Source organism: Trachurus trachurus (genome assembly GCF_905171665.1).
Source record: "Trachurus trachurus genome assembly, chromosome: 23".
Classification (NCBI taxonomy): domain Eukaryota; kingdom Metazoa; phylum Chordata; class Actinopteri; order Carangiformes; family Carangidae; genus Trachurus; species Trachurus trachurus.
In genome coordinates this window covers 18,480,451-18,497,970 of record NC_139912.1, presented here as the reverse complement: position 1 = coordinate 18,497,970, position 17,520 = coordinate 18,480,451, and the positions used below count along the sequence as shown (strand labels likewise).

General features: G+C 43.0%; 2 protein-coding genes across 2 annotated transcripts in view; both read right to left on the bottom strand.

Annotated features, from left to right (window-relative positions):
* The window catches only part of il15ra (interleukin 15 receptor subunit alpha), a 231,206-nt gene that overhangs the window by 61,467 nt on the left and 152,219 nt on the right, over positions 1-17,520 (bottom strand). The gene's annotated exons all lie outside the window — the stretch shown is intronic.
* camk1da (calcium/calmodulin-dependent protein kinase 1Da) overlaps positions 14,282-17,520 on the bottom strand; it is a gene marked incomplete at both ends in the record, with an annotated part of 81,440 nt that continues 78,201 nt past the window's right edge. The window contains 4 exons of the mRNA XM_083999067.1: positions 14,282-14,406; positions 16,191-16,452; positions 16,880-16,967; positions 17,081-17,159. Of these exons, the coding sequence (XP_083855193.1) occupies positions 14,282-14,406; positions 16,191-16,452; positions 16,880-16,967; positions 17,081-17,159 (554 nt within the window). The remainder of the gene's footprint in view (positions 14,407-16,190; positions 16,453-16,879; positions 16,968-17,080; positions 17,160-17,520) is intronic.

Here is a 17,520-nt window from a genome sequence, read left to right as displayed (position 1 = left end):
TTTTGTCTTTAATTGATAGGATAGCCGGGTGCAGTGACAACTGTTACCACTTCACTTGGGGCACCTGTTCAGCATCGCCCCCCATGTTCGCCCCATCAGCATCTTTGCTTGGTTTTGAACACTTTTTTTATCGGAAAGCCTCAGAACACTGAGTTTGAATGTTGCCAGGATTCACAAGGTATCATCTACTGTGACATAAATACTATTGAGTTGCATCATGGGAAATAGAATCCTGACATTCTAAAAGAAGTGCAGCAACTTCATAATAAACTTCGGATGACAGCTCAGCTGTACAGTGTTTTTTTTTAGGGACAACAACACAACTGTTAACATTACCACATGAAAAACACATTCACATTGCTGTTAGTGTGATCATGGCCTGATGGAGCTCTGATAAGAGGCTTCGTCACCTTTCACTTCTTTAGGAGATCAACTCTGGATCAACGGCCTGTGTGTGAATATTTTTGTACGAATGTTTTTCTGCTTATAAAAACCATGTTGGATGAACGACAGTGTGAACATGGCAGTGTTTTGAAGAAGAATCAACATCTTTGTCACTGGTTACAAAAAAAACAAATAGCCGCACAAACGCACGCACACACATACACGCACACATGTATACACTAGTGGTTCAGTTAAGCTCTAAAGCATCACGCAGAGAGTGTAAAGAGAGGTCAAGGTCAGAGGAGACATTATGTATACGTGCATCTGGAGAGAAAAGGGAATGTGTGTGTGTGTGTGTGTGTGTGTGTGTGTGTGTGTGTGTGTCTGGTCCATCAAGTGACTGGAATGTGTTTGTGTGGGCAGCAGTGTTCTGAGCAGCAGGACGTCGCAGAAATATTCCTCTAATTCAGTCTGAAAAACCAAAAGCTGTGGAGGGAGGCGAGCGTCCGTCACTCCAGCCGAGCTCAGGCAGTGCAGGGGAACTAATCAGCCCAGGGTGAGAGGCAGCAGAGGTCGGGGTGGAGCCCAGCTGTGGAAATGATGCATACACACCAAAACAATGGGTATGCAATTTCCTATATGTATAAATATGTGTCGCTGCATATGGTCCTTTAAACATGCGTACATTTTCTAGAATGATCCAAGCTGCAGTGAAGATACAAAATAATTTAACAAATAAAACTTCACAGAACTCCATCCATTATCATCAGTCAATCAAACTGATCGATTAAGGGAGGGCCACCACGCCCCATATTTGGGCTTACGCCAGTGTTTTTCAACCTTGGGGTCAGGACCCCACGTGGGGTTGCCTGGAATTCAAATGGGGTCGCCTGAAACGTCTAGTAATTGATGAAAAAAAAATTACTGATAATCTTTTTTTTTTAACTAATTATTATTCTTTTTAAAATTATGATTACAAACACCACACATCTTAAACAACTGTGTTCTATCTATACTTTCACTTTCTCGAATATAAATCGAGTTCAAATAAAATGCAAATATCTGAGCTGGCGCATCTTGATTGGCCGCGATCATGTGACTGCACATGATAGCGGGGTCGCCAGAAATTTGTGATGTCAAAAAGAGGTCCTGAGCCAAAAAAGGTTGGGAACCACTGGCTTACCCTTTCATGCAATAGATCAAAGTTTGATTCCCGACCGTGTTGATGCTTTTTCCTTGGATCTATCAAAGCTTTCCACATAAAGGCAATAATGCCCTAAAAAAAATGTAAATGATCTATTTGTATCTAATTGTAGGACAGTGGTGAGGTGGTGAGCACCTTCACGTCTCAGCAATAAGATTCTGGGGTTGATTGAAGGTCTTTCTTGGTGGAGTTTCCTTGGGTTCTCTCTGGGTTCTCCAGCTTCCTCCCACAGTCCACAGACATGCACACTAGATTAATTGGTGACTTTAAGTTGTCTGTGAATGTGAGAATGTGTGTGTGTATGTGTGTTGTTTGTCTCTATATGTATGGAGCTAGAACAGTCAAATATGTTTCATAAATATGTTTCATTGCAAGTAAGAAAATCCACATATAAATAAATCTCACAGAAATGCAGGTTCGACAGTTCATATATCAATGTAACAACCTCCAAATATATTTGATGAGAGTGCAAATACTTTTACATGCATATATTTGTGAATATTTATTCGGATTTGTGTGTGCATTGGAAATATGTTTATGAATCTTATTTTTTATGTGTGGATTGTTCTTACTTTTATATGGAATGAAACATATTTGTGTGTGCATTACAAATGTATTTGTGTTTAAATAAATAAATGAACAAAGCTTTTTTTGTTCATTTATTATACAAGTGGTGTGGTACTGCAGCAAGAGGAGGTCTGTTTTAAGACGAGTCTTAGGTGAACAAGTGGAAGCAAAGAAAGCAGGTCACCACACTCATCTGGATGGAGGCACACACACACACAGAGAAAGGGAGAGAGAGAACGATGGGAAATAGAGGGAACCATATGGAATGACAGAAGGAGACATTACCGGCAGCATCACTAATGTTCCTGCCTGGTGAACCATCCTGTTGACATCTGCACTGTGGAGATTAAAGCAGAGTATTCGATGTTATGGAGGTAATTCTTCAGGTTTAAACTGTTGGAAATTCAGTTATAACCCACTCTTTTCCTCTGTTTTTCAAATCACAGCACCAAGTAACAGAACGACTGCTGTAGCTTAATTTGAACCGAGCACGGGTTCTTTAATCTGACAGGATCCTAATGCTTTTACTCTTCTCTTCATCACAGCAGCTCAGTGTAACATAAAGAGACTCTGTGACCAGAATTGGAAATGAACACTACAGCTCTGGGCCTGTAATCACAAAAAAAAAGAAGCTCTTAACCTAATGTTTTAAGAGGAAATAATGATCTTTGAGTCTCAGAATTTATCTGAACAAAGACACATGTGAGATAGGTTCATGACAGATGTGAAGCTTGTGTAGGCCGCAGCAACATCTCCTCCAACTGAACCAAATCAGTGCAGATTTGAATTGAGTATTTTTCCACACAAAAACAAGACAAGTAATACCAATAATCCATCCATCCATTTTCATCCACTGTATCCGAATCCGGGTCGCGGGGGCAGCAGTCGGAACAGGGATCCCCACAATACCAATGTATAATACCAATAACAAATTTCAAATTCATATACTCCATATACTCTCATATACACTAAATCATTGGTTCCCAACCTGGGGTCAGAGATATCAGGGGGTCCACAGAGCTTTGTCTGTTCTCTGAGGTTGTGAGGTTATCAAAATTAACATTATATTTGTGCATATTGAAATTTTAAAATCCCAATAACACACCCAATTGGATAATCAAAATCATGTATAAACAAAGACAATAGGAACAAAAACCTACAACGTACCTGCTTATAGGCACATGATGACAACAAAGGAAAACTGACAGAAAGATAAAATAAAATGAAACAAAATAAGATAGAATAAAAAGGATCAGATTAATAATTCAGAATAGATTCAAAATGTATACAGGGCTCCTCATTGTAATTGCATACCCATGGCAGGGCTCCACCTTTTATCAACTGTTTATCTTTGTTAATAAAAGTTTTTTTCACATTATTCTTTTGATGCGTCTGTGCAGGAAGACGCATCAAAAGACCTTGCCCTCCGATGTGTCATCAGCTCTGCCAACAGTGCTGTGTGAATGTGTGTGTGAGTGGTCAGAGAGACTAAAGTGCTATATAAGTATAAGTGCATTTACCATATATCACCAGTCTCTCCATGTAAATCTAAATGTTAGTGGAAGTCATTGCTGGTTGTTAAAATGACTGAAGGCAGTTCACAGATTGGTTCAGGCTTTAGGGAAACATCACATCACACCACCCCCTGGTGTTTGCTTCCAGAACTGTCCGTCCCCGTTGACACGGATCCTCTCTGCTCGCTTCACGTCCCACAGCCACAGAGTTATCTCAGTGGCTCAGATGAACCGCCTGTAATCGGTGTTATTGAACACGCAGGGCTCGACAGCTGACATCAACAGGCTGTGTTTACATCTGTGTGTGAGCATGGTGCTGAATGCGTGCATGTTATCAGTGACAAAGGATGTGAAATATTTTTTTGATTTCACAACCTAGTGTGTGTGCATGTGTGTGTAGAGCAGAATCTCCAGCTGAGACAGAGGAAGTGAGGCGACATGAACCACAGGAAGCTCCACAAGGCTGAACTCTGCTAATAAAGCTCTGACATTAAGACAGCTGATCTGGGATGAGTGAGTTCAGAGCTTCAGGATGATGCTGCTCAGCGGGGAAAACTCAACATTATCCCAGTTTCAGAGCCGGTTTTACAAAATGAGGCCATTTTTCAACTTGAGTGACGTGTGTCAGCTTATTAACAGAGGTGGTCAGGCGGCCTGCAGCTCCACACAAGTCAGCTGCAGACATGGAGAACATGGGAGAGCTAGTCACCACATAGTGGATTCAAAGATGGTGTCCTTTCACTTGATACAGTAGAAGTTTGCTTTCTAACTCTGGGGTCTTGACCTACAACCATTTGAAGAATGGAACCAAATGTTTTTGACCCAATCAGCTTGTGTGTGTCAAATTGATGAAGGTGTTTTCTGAATTTGCAGCAAGTTTGTGTCTATCAAATAAATAGTAAAATGTTCAGGTGTTTTAGTCCCTAAATTGTCCTCCAATTCTGGAATGACTCGTTTGTTTTTTTTTTATGGTGCTATGCATTGAGCTCTCTGGGCCACCATAGGTGTGTGAGCGAGTGGAGGAACCAGGCAGACTGAACATATTTTAATGTCTGGAAGAGACATCTGGAGACAATGTGTTTTAAAGGCTTTAACCCACAAAATATATCCAAACCTGTGTTGTTAAGGAAACATGTGGCTCAAATGCAACATCTGTCTTGTGTCTGCTAAACATTTGCTGAACAGATGTACCATACACATAGGCTATGTGTGTGTGCCAGTCATGTCTGTTCATGAATATTCCCCAATACTAATAAACTATCCCTGTTTTATTTTGCAGAACAAATGCATACACACACACAGACACACACACACACACACACAGACAAAGAGAAGTGTGAGGAGTGTTACGATCATTTGGAATTTATTCCAGGAGAAAAGACAAACAAAACACAATCAGTCGCTCTGGCCTGTGTTGTCATGGTTACTCTGATATGTGCACATGATTGTCGAAGGCATCGGATATACAAGCCCCATTAACAGAAAGTCATAACCATCACCACCACTATCATCATCATCATCCTCATCTTCATCATCACAGCACAGTAAGTGCAGCAGGCGGCGCCCGCCCTGACTGACACATGAGGGTGTCGTCGACGTGACGACGGTGCACAAGATGGGAGTTTGTTGTGGTCACATGCAGAGAGTAAATACAGCCGGCTGAGTGAGCTGGCTCTGGACGAGGACACGCACGGGACGGACACCAGGTCCCAGGGAGCAGCAGGTCCAGTCTGAGCGCTGCTAACAGAGCACCGGGCCACCTGAACATTAACAACACAGCTGCAGGCAGGGCACGCTCACTGAGGCTGAGAACAATCCAGCTGCTTCTTCACATCATTAAAGTCAACGACTGATTTTATGACTTTGACTTTTATGAAAAAAAAAAAAGTTTAAATATAAGGAACTTCCTTGTCTCAGTCAAACAGGAGGGCCTCCCTGGGTTTTAATGTGTGGAACTGGAGATGGACTCTACCAAAACCGGGTGACCGACACTTGAGTCCTGCACCTGAATGTCTCAGAGCCGCCACATCACTAAAACCCAGCCTGCTTCAAATGGGCTCAAACTGGTGCAAACACACCATTAGTTAGGCTACTTTTGGATCCCTTAATGAAAGTGAGCCAGGCAGTTTGCTTAAAGTTAACTTCTGGTTAAATTCTAAATCACCTTTTCACAACAATTTTTCCACTTTCAGGGTCATAAACTGATGAAATGGTTGTTTTTATTTTGAGTTTTGCTTGCGTTTACTGTGACCCCAGGAACAGTGCCAACCCAGACAGAAAAATCCTTGTTTCAACATAAAATGACGCTCAGAACCATTAAAGGGATAGTTCAACATTTTTGAAAATTGGCCCATCGCCATGATCCCCCTAGTAATAGCAGTAGGTTCGTTACCTTTAATTGTTGGTCCAAGCTGCTTTTAGATCGGGGGAGAAGAATACCGAGCGGCGCAGCTACACTACGGAGGCTAATGGAATTTCTTGGTTTTGCTCATCAAACTCAGCAAATACACAACCAAAAAACTCAAAAACGCTGTGGTGGACAAGTTGTGACCTGCACATTCACCACGCTATGAGATAATAGCGGAAAGTTAAGAGAAGTGAAGCAAATACTCGGAACTACTTTCTTCAGTGAACCACTGGTCGGAGGGACACAGTGTGCGCACCTCAGCCAGTGCCGTAGTATACGGACGTATCTGCAGTAAACAGGCGCTTTTGAAATCACTCCGCCGAGCAGCCGTCTAGAGTGTAAAGTCCGACTTTGCCTCTAAAACAACTCCATCTCGCAACTTTCCGCTATTATCTCATAGCGTGGTGAATGTGCAGGTCACAACTTGTCCACCACAGCGTTTTTGAGTTTTTTGGTTGTGTATTTGCTGAGTTTGATGAGCAAAACCAAGAAATTCCATTAGCCTCCGTAGTGTAGCTGCGCCGCTCGGTATTCTTCTCCCCCGATCTAAAAGCAGCTTGGACCAACAATTAAAGGTAACGAACCTACTGCTATTACTAGGGGGATCATGGCGATGGGCCAATTTTCAAAAATGTTGAACTATCCCTTTAAACTACGTCTCTCTTAGCCATATTCACAGCGTCGCCATCTTTGCTTACGTTGTCACTCGGGTCGGGAAGATTCAACGCCATCACATAACGTTACCGTTAGCAGTTGCAGCTAATGCCGGCTAACTTAATTCAAATCAGTTTAACCTAAATGTCGTTTTACTTTGAAATATGGCGTTAACAACCCATGCCTTTCTTCAATGTGTATCAACCAGGAACTGATGAAAGGAAAGCTGTTTATTAAACTCCGGCGTTACCCACCCCACCCCAAGTGATGATGTAAGGAAAGATGGCGACGCTGTGAATATGGTCAACGGCAGTCAGAAATGACATGGTGAAACAGAACCACGTGATCATTATTGTCTGCAAACTTTCTCGCTTAAATATTTGCTATAATTGAATTAGGACTCAGCAACAACCATCACATCAAGTGTCAGTCACTGATTCACTTTCAGTTTGGTTTCAATGTCAGGACTCTGACTGTAGCATCAACAGTCACAACTTTACCCAACTCAACTCCTACATGACTATACTATACTACTACATAACTGCTCAACCATAAACACGTTTCTCACAGTAGTTGATGAGTGAGTTATTGTCATATTCAGCAGCTGCAGCAGGTTGAATGGACGCGGTACCTCCTAACACATAATGTCAGTTTGCACCAATTACAGTGTTTATGCCAGTGGCAATAAAAGCTCCTCTGTCCCAGGTCAGAGAGACTCCAGACAGGCATTTTTATAACTCTCAGATGATCTTGAGAACCTGATCCTGATTTGTGTTTATATAGGACTTAATTTGTTGTATTCTAATTATTTTTTCCCAAGGAAAGCGTAGACTGCTTTTTCCTCTCCTGCATTTATATCCAATGAATCACACCTGAAGAAGAGATTCTCTCTGCCTCTGACAGCTGTTAGCAGAACTCAGACCAGTCCACACCGAGTGACCTCAGCTGTTTGTGGACTCTGGCGTCTCGGCCCGTGTTGGTCTTTACATAATACAGAGATACTAACATCGTACAAGGGCATTATAAGAGTATGCACACACTCGTGGTTGAAGTTTGAACTCTCGAAGCACTTTTTTTTTTTCAACATGCTCGTGTTTTCATCTTTTGTGACGATGCACTGTCGGCAGTGTCTTTGTTTGGAAAAAAAAAAAAGTCTCAGAGGACTGTGAGCTCACGGGGGACGAGGGTGAGGGCCTGTCGTCGCGGCGGCGCCCGTTGTCGTGTGTTTTCTGAGTCGGTCACAGCTTTGGATTTCTTCCTTTCAGAATGGCAAAAAACATAGGCCTGAGTTCAGTAAATGATGCTGTCACTTCCAGCTGGTGCGCCGCTGAAGTGGCGCTGAACACTGATGACTGTGCAGCTCTGCCGTCACAGTGCTGGACAGTAGAAAAGCAAACTGCAGTGGGGAGTAAAGGGTAAGCTTTTTTTTTTTTTTTTTTTAACAATTTCTTTTTTTTTTTTTTACATTAAACATTCCATAGAGGATACAATCAACTTCCCTCCACACTCACTCTCTCATTTATTCACTCACACATGCCTGAAAAGCAAAAAACATTCATATATATTATCTTGAAAATGATCATTCATATTCACAGTCTATTTACAGTAGCATCTTAGACATGGAGAGATTCATTCAAAAAAAAAAACGTTTCTTTTTCCCTTCAGCAAACAGAACACAGCGGACGTAGAACCGCAGAGAACCCTCTGCCTGCCTCACAGCACATCTGTAAACCAAACAACATCATATTTACAGTCTTCATTAGCACAGGTGCCAGAGAAAAACCTGGTAAAGCGTCTTTACAACGTAGCTCATTCAGTAATTAGAACAATGATAGTGATTAATCGTGATTGAAATCGTTACAGGGTCTGGCAGGAGGTGGTGTCTTCCACTCATCCACAGCTGCTGATGTTTCCTTGTCCCACAGGATGTTAAAAAAATGCATAGCAGTAAATGGGTACATGTACATATGGGTACAGTGAGTAATCAGATTAAGGTGATCATTGGAATTAAGCCCTTACATGGTTAAAAGTTCCCCTCGGTGACACGTGGATAATAAGAGAAAAATGTAACACAAGACCCCACAGTAAAAAAAGTGGAAGAGGAAAAGCAGGTCTCTGAAGCTGACCGGTGTGGAGGGGGTGGAGGGGGGAGGTGGGGGGTGGACTTCAGTAACAAACACTAAAAGCTAGTTTTTCTCTATCACTACACTGAGACATGCACATTTAAAAAGAACACAATAACCCAGATACAACGGCCTCCGCTCACACACCTACTGTCAGGTTTGTTAACTACTCTCTGGAGGAGTTGCTTGGACCACATGCATACAGCAACTGCAGCCTAAAGGCTCTGAAGATCTGTTGTCAGTCTCCATGACGACTGCTCTGACGAGGACGGAGATGTTTTGGACGGCGGGCGAGTTTGTTGCGAGCGCTTGGTTGTTGAAACTTTATTTAAAAGGCCCACAGAGCACACAGACCTGTCGACATGACCAAATTCATGTCGACAGGTCCTTTGACTTGGTGACGCTGATGTTACTGACTGGTTTGTAAGTTGTCAGGTAACACTGTTTTGTGTGCTATGGCACTCTCAGTAACACTTTGAGGGAACTTCTTCAAATTTGGTACAAATATTTACTGAATTCAAAGATGAACTGTTTATATTTCTGTGGTTAAAGGGATATTTCAACATTTTGGCAAATTTGGCCATTGCCATAATCCCGACCCTATACTCTTAGGAGTAGGTTCATTACCTTTAATTGTTGGTGCAAGCTGTTTTTAGATTGGCAGAAAGAGAGATGCAAGCTCTGCACAGTGTGCGGTATTTTCGCCTTTCCCTCATCAAACTCATCAAATACACAATCCAACAACTCGAAAACACTCTGGTAGACAAGTTGTGACCTGCACATTCACCACGCTATGAGATAATAATGGAACGTTACGAGAAGGCGTTGTTTTTGAGGCAAATGCAGCCGGAACTACATCCCAGACATGGATGCTGGGCGGAGTGACTTCAAAACCTTAAGTAGTTCTGAATATTTGCTTCATGTATCGTAATGTTACATATACTGTACGTTATTATTTCATAGCGTGGCGAATGTGCAGGTCACAACTTGTCCACGAGAGCATTTTGGAGTTGTTGGATTGCGTATTTAGTTTGATGAGGGAAACGTGGAAATACCGTGCGCCTCTGTTAAGTTAGCTGAGCAGCTTGTGTCTCTGCTCCGCCGATCTCAAAACAGCTTGCACCAACAATTACTGTAAAGGTAATGAACCTACTCCTAAAACTATCGGGATTACGGCAATAGGTGAATTTGCCAAAATATTGAAATATCCCTTTAAGGGTCAAAGGTCAGTATGACCTCACAGAGCTCGGTTTTGGCCTGAACATAGAGGTGAACAGGATGTCTCACCACCTCTTCAAAGGAATTCCTTTACATTTGGCACAAATGTCCACTTGGACCTGGGGAAGATCTGATTTGACTTTAGTGGTCGAACGGTCAAAGTTTAGTGAGGTCTCACAAAAACACTTCTTAGATACAACTCAAGACTTCACACAGCAGTTTTGACTCAACGTGACTCTGATGTGCTCTCTCATGTTCGCCTAAACAAAGCACCTCTGCATTCTCATTGGTTGACTCTGACTCTCTGTCTGATGACCTCACTGCTGTACGTTAGTCCCATTAGTCCCAGTCTAGGTCTGGACCATGTGGTCAATGCAGAAATCTGAGGCCATAGTTGATAAAACCACTACTTTCAATTGACAGTAGATAAATGCTGCTAGACGACATAACACGCTGATTAGCCAAATAGTGTTGTCACTGCATTGTCAAGTGTCAGACGGTTTGGACCCGAAATATAAAGGCCAAAGACGTCATTCTGACTTATAGTCTCCTGCATGGGTCAAGCTCCAAAAAGGCTGGATCATACATATCCCATAATGCAACTTAAAGTGTCTTTCAGTAACCCTCCCTACCTCCTAACTTCTTCCTCTGAAAATAGTCCCACATAAATGCATTCCTCTTAGAGCTGTTTGAGAGAAAATATGTATACATATGCCTTCAATAGCCAGTGGGTTGAAAGCACACAGGTAGGGAACGTTGGACTTGATTTGACCTTTGTGGGATTTGTCATCAATAAGAAAAAATATATGGAGAGAATTGTTAAAGTGATAAAAGATGGAGATGTAAACCTAAGGTAATATGGGGAACGAGTTGAACATCTGGATAACTGCAGTGATCCTGTCAGAGCAGCGTGAGGAGGTCTGTTTTAGTCAGTCAGCTCAGAGCCTTCACACACAAAACGACACAGCCGGCCAAAAATGAATTCCAGAGAGTTTGGGTGAGCGTTGCTTCGCTGTTGTTGTTTTAATCTTAATCTGACTCAATTTGCGGTCTCACACTCAGCCAGTAAACAGATTCGACGAGCACTGTGACTAATCCGCAGATACTTTCACCGGCTCTGTGGAGACGGTACGAGAGGTCGACGGCAGCAGATCTACAGCCTTCTTCTCTCCAGATGAATTTGCAGCTGGAGTTCAGCCCTTAGTTTTACTTCAGTGTCTTGAACGACTTCAGATCTGATTGGTTCTGTTCTAAATCATCCGGTTCTGCACAATGATTAAAAGGATCTTCCTTCCTCGCTCTTGTCTTTGGCTACAATTCACAATAAAGGGATCAGTAGAACTGCATCTAATAAAGAGGTGACAATCTGATATGTGTGTGTGAGCACACGATTCTGTACACTTCTGCACCGTCAGTCTGTTACCACAATTTAAGCTACTAGGACGTCCCATTTGAGTCAAGTTCATAATAACAATGTTTAAATAAAATCTAGTTTATCACTTAAAATGAAACACTAAGCTGTGGACTAGACATGTTTTCTGTTGTTACGCTGTTTTCAGCAGTTTGGTTGATGGTGTGGGAAAAAAAGCAGAGTCTAACATTGATTAAGTTCTAAAGTCCTTGGTTGTACAGTCTGAAACCAGGTCCTCAATATTCAATATTCACTACAATAGATGCAGCTAAGCTCTTGAGTCCTAGATCATCAACTGTCCACACCTGGACCATGACAGAAAACCTCAAAAACCAGGACCTTGGTGCAGCTGCAGTTTTCCCTGAGCACGTCTGACCTGGGTGCAGCCTGGTGATGTGGGTGAGAAGATGAGATCATGGCTTCTTTATAGAGTGGGGGTTGGGTTGAGGGGTGGGGGGTGGAGACCAGCAGGCGACAGATTCTCCAACCTGGACTCTGACTCCATGAGGGTCAACCAGACTGTGGACCCACGTGGGAGGCAGGTAATTATCTCTGAGACGGCTTTGGACACGTCTTATTTTTCGCTCCCTTGAAGCTGCGCGCCGCTGCTTGTGTCTCCGTGGTTTGGGAAGTCAGATGGTAAACTATCACTACTCACAGACATTCTCAACTGGAGGCAGATTTCCAGTAAATACATATCTCTATCTTCTGCTATCCTACACCTGCTGCATGCTTCATAGGAACCTGTGTATGCCCCTTAAAGGGCCAGTGTTAAAAAAGTCTTATAAAGTAAGAAAATAATAAACAAATCAGGATCTTTAGATGCTCTGACATCCACTGCTTTTTTTGTTGTTGTGTTTTTTTTTTATAAAGGTTTACAATCTCTACTCTCTGTCTGAAAACAATGCGTGAATGGAGGCTAATCTGACTCCAGGAACATATCTAACCCCTCTCTGTGCAAAGTAGATAAAGCGCTGTGTTTTCACATCTCAACAGTTGTATGGTACTTTTAAAGCACTTCTTAAAGCACAAACAAACAGACAAGACATAAAAAAACGTCTTAAAGGTGCGATGTGTGCCGTTCGATCATTGTCACATCTGGCTGCCACTTTGGTAAAATTTGTGCAAACAAGTGAGGTCACTGCTCTGTGGTCAGATTTTGGAGGGAAATCATCTACGGAGAGGGATGATGGTGAAGAAGGAAGCAAGACAAGACTATTATGGATTTTCTTGGTACAGTTATTATTGGAGAAATAATCACGGTGTTACGATTATCACAATTATTATGCATTAATTAATTTTTTTTAAATTTACTAATTATATACACAAAATATTTGAAGTATCTTGTAATATATGACCAATTATCAATCCCCGAAGGGAAAGGTTCAAATTATAATGACACTAATAAATTGAAAGCATCTCTCGCAGTGCAGTGTAGGAGGAAGCAAAAGAAGGTATTATGTCTATCCTCAGGTCATTGCACACTAGTGATGGGGATAACAGCGTTATAAAATAACGGCATTAACCTACTAATGGCACTACTTTTTTCAGTAACAAGTAATCAAAAAAGTTACTGTTACCCCCGTTATGATGCTGTTACCGTTGCTGACAATAAAATGTGCCATAACTCGCCATGACTTGACTCAAGAAGTCCCGTCACAAAATAATACACCCGTTAAAGTGTAGAGCTACGTTATAACACATTTTTTTTCAGTCCATCAACTAGTTGGAAAAAAGATGTGCGTCACAGAGCGTGCCTGTGCGGAGGAATAGTGATTAGTGCCAGATAAATGGGAGGTTAGGGGGGCGAATCCAAGAATTGACTAACGCAATAGTTACTTTTCCTGGTGATTAGTTACTTTTATAATGTAGCAATTAAGTTACTAAAAGTAACGTGCCCAACACTGTTGCACACTGACACGGAAACTGTCTACCGACTCAAGAAAAGTGCACACAAACTGCAAAACTATCCATCAAAAAAGTCTTTGAGACATGTTTGGTTTTTCACATCTGTATAATGCTACGCTAAGTGAAAGCTGAACCCAACAGTGAAAGGGACTCTTGATAAACCGTGCCGTTTAATACCACAGTTAATTGTGAAAACTAGTTGGCTAATCGTGATGTTCCTAGGTGAGACAGAGGGATTCTGGGAAATGTCTATGGAAACTCTTGCAGAGTCAGTAGAGATCAGTCTTCTTGGCTAATGTTCTCCATCATTTACAGTCATCATACCAAAGCAGCACTATCAGTTTGACAATGATTGGTTTGCAGTCACACAGCACCTTTAAAATCAACAGTATTAAGTAAAAGAAAACAATCCAGTTGCCAACAGTCAAACCTAAGTTGGAAAAAAAAGCAGAGTAAAGTGGTGCAGGAAGGACCAGATTCAAGAGGGAAGTTGATGTTTTCTGACAGTGAAGAGTATGAAGCCACCAGCCCCCTCCACACGAACGCCCCTTTATCATTCAATAGCAACCAATCACAGCCGGCCTCGTGGACATCCTGAACCAGAGGCCGTGCTGCTGTCGTCTTCTGGTGGGCGGGTGGTGGGTGTACAGTTTGGTGCTGGAGGCAGGGTGGGTGGGGGGGGGGGGGAGGGTAAAGTCCTCTGCTCTCCCGGGAGCAGGGCGGGGAACTGGCTGGAGAGGGGGGCGTGGCATCCAAGAGGAAGCACAGTGAAGAGAGAGAGGGCGGGGCGGAGAAGAAGGAAGGACGCTCCTCTTCCTCTCCCGTTGTCCTCTGTCTCTCTCCGCCTCACAGTGCCGTGGCCTCCCAGCTGGTTCCCCGCGGGACCTGGCGTCACTTGGTCTCCGTGAGCACCGGGGCCGGCACCGCCGAGGGGTGTGGTCGGCTCAGCTCCGTGCCGGCGGCGGGGGAGGAGGCTGCCGACGCCAGGCTGCAGGGCGTGGCTGGTGTGGCGACACCTGAGAGGAACCGCTTAGCTGTTAAACCAGCAGTGTGTCATGATGTATAGAATTAAAATGTTCACTTTGCTCGGCTGCTCCACCTGTCAGTCTGTCTTTTATGACAGTTTAATGTGATAACAGACTAATCATTTCAAATTAGCAGTATTTAATAGAGCCTAATTTTAGCTAAGAGGACAAATTTGGAGGGCAGATTTTAAAGGGACAACGAGGAGTTTCTCTTTGGTTATAAAAAAGTCTCACATTAATGTGGATGAATCTACGCTACCCACACTTGTTAATGGCTCCATTTCCAATAAAGATATTGTTTTGTCTCTATCGTTATTTTGTTATTTTAATTAGTGGCGGAAATGCTGGGCGAGCCGACCAGCGTTTCCTTACTTTCGGTTTCGCGGACGCTGCACGGCGGGTCATGGGAATAACGCCGCCGAATTGCCGTGTATGGTCGGAACTACAACTGTATGTGATCGTATTCGAACTTCTGATTTTAATTCTTGATGAATGAAAATATTCTTGGCAAGACATCCGTCTTTCGCTGGTCCAAGAATTTCACCGTGCGTGCGGAGGCTCATGGTAAATATAGTATGAAAACACTTCGCTTTCCAAAACTCCTCGTTGTCCCTTTAAGCTAGCTTGTAAATTAGGCTAATGATAGCTCCATGTCTCAACTTCATTCTTCTTTAAATAATGAGCTGGTTCAAGCTAATTTGTTTTTAAAATCAAAAATATGCACTTGACGTATAAGGTCTAAGGCTAAAATTCACCTCAAAAGAAGCTAGTAAGCTAGTTAGCTGAAAAGACTGACACTTGCAGTGCACAGCAGATAAATGCACTGTTTATATTTTGATTCACACAAAAACACACCACTCTCTAAACACTCATTAGCTGTGTCCCAATTCAGGGGCTGGATCCTTTGGAGGATGCTATTGGATAGCTAGCATGCTAAGTGGCTAATAATTAACGGCACGCAAATTATCTTTGGATACGGGAGGCCACGAAGGATGGGCGGCGGTGCATCTTCCTAGAACAGGCAAGAGAAAGCCGTTTTGTCGGCCACATTCGGAGAAGCCTTCCAATTAGGACCGGCCTTGTCACAACGCTGTAGTGTTGTAGTGTTGTAGTACTGTAGACCACATTTTCAAGGTCTTGACCGCATTTTGGAATCAACTATATTTTTACTTGGTCTCGGTAAAGCTGGACTCGGGACTCAAGACCAGTCAGGACCACTCTGCAGTGACGTCTTTTTTTTAACTGCAAATGTCTCTCTGTTTCTTGGTCACTTTGGTTTAGGTCTGGTTATGTTATGGTTAAACATAGCTTTCATATACTCATTCATGTCCGTAAATGGGCCACATCTTTGCTGTTTATTTGGGCCACATCCAAGCCAAAGGAATTGCTATTAGGGCAGTAATGGTCTTGAAAATGGTCTTACATTGGTTTGGTCTCTTGACTTGGTCTCGACCCCCTCAGAGTGGTCTTGGTCTTGGTATGCTCTGATCTTGGTCTTGACTCGGTCTTGTGTTGGTCTTAACTACAACACTACAACACTGTGATGTAATCAGTCTTCAAATGCGTCCTCCAAAGGATGCAACCCCTGAATTGGGACACAACTAACTTGACTGGCCTCCCTCCTGTGCCTAGCTACGGTTGCTAAGCTCGGATTGGACAGTTGCAGTTTGGAGGAGAGTTTTAGCGAAAGGACCAGGGCCTTTGGCCTTCTGCCCCTGCACATATGTCCCTGTTGCCTCTGTGGTGCCACTGATGCTCCTGATGCTCATACTCACATTCCTTGCGTGGAGCTGCCATGTTGTTGTCGGTGGAAGAGGTTTTGCTGGCGACTACGCTGCTGCTCTGGCTCGCAGCCGCCTGGCCCGTGTTTTGGCTCTGAGCTGACGGCTTCTGGTCCGCCTGACTCTGGCTCTGGGCCGTCTTCTGCGTCTGGTTCAGCCTGGTCGACGGGTTGGAGGCGTCCATGCTGCTGCCCATGCTGCTGCCAAGCTGTAGCCGCCTCATGTGCCGAACCACGGCGGTGGCATTGAACGCTTGCTAGAGAGGGGATGGAAAAACCAAATTGTAGCAAGTGGCATGTTGTTCATTTTACATGATGTACTTCCTGTTCTGTTGTGGCGGTGGATCAGTTTGCGATGCCTTAATCAACTGAGCTTCTTATTTCCACCTGTCGTTTGGCCTGAGATCAACCTGCTGCCTCACTGAAGTTATTTTATCTTATTTTTTTCATTTCATTTCATCCTGACTTTGAAGTCTTGGACCAGAATCTGTTTTCAATGAACTAACGTCGGTGCTATGATATAGGTTTATCTTCCATTAAAAACATCTGAGGTTCAAATGTTCAGTAAAGAGCTGAAGTAGACACTCTGAGAGTCTGAGTCCTGATCACACAGCAGAGCAGGTCCACGACCACACGGACACACACAGCGTCCGTCTGCAACAACACACTGCAGTAAACACTCACCCTCCATTTGCTCTTGGCGAAGTTCTTTCTGATCTGTCGGCTCACTGACTCATGGATGTTCTTGCAGAGGGCCGTATCCCCAGCGATCCTGACAACGCAGCACACACAAATTCTCCATTAACACCTCCGACTGCACATCAATATCTGTATTGATTTTTACACCTTTTTGTTTGACCTGTGTTTGACACTGTGTTTTCTCACCAGGGATGTCTGAGCGCCTGATCACAGGTGAAACGCTTGGATGGATCTTTTTCCATCAGATTGCTGATGAAATCCTTGGCTAGACGAAAAAAGAAAAGAAAACAAAAAAACCATCGTAAAGGTCAGAGAATGTCAGACACACAAACATCAAACCAATTTCATATCTTTTTGGACAATTGCTTTCTGTTCTTTTCTTCTTTTTGGGTCATTTATAATCACAGGTTTTAACATCCAGATGCATGGAGTCCTGGTGTAAGGGAAAAGACACAGCTACTACTGTATTTGCTAATAAGGCTAATGGTGATGTTATGAGTTCTGCAGGTTTTCAATAAATCAGAAGTTCTCAAATTTCTACACATTAAATGCAAAACATGTTCAACTCACTAAGCAGCAAAATGTCTTTTTATTTTGTATTTTATATTGGTAGAAGTATTTAATGA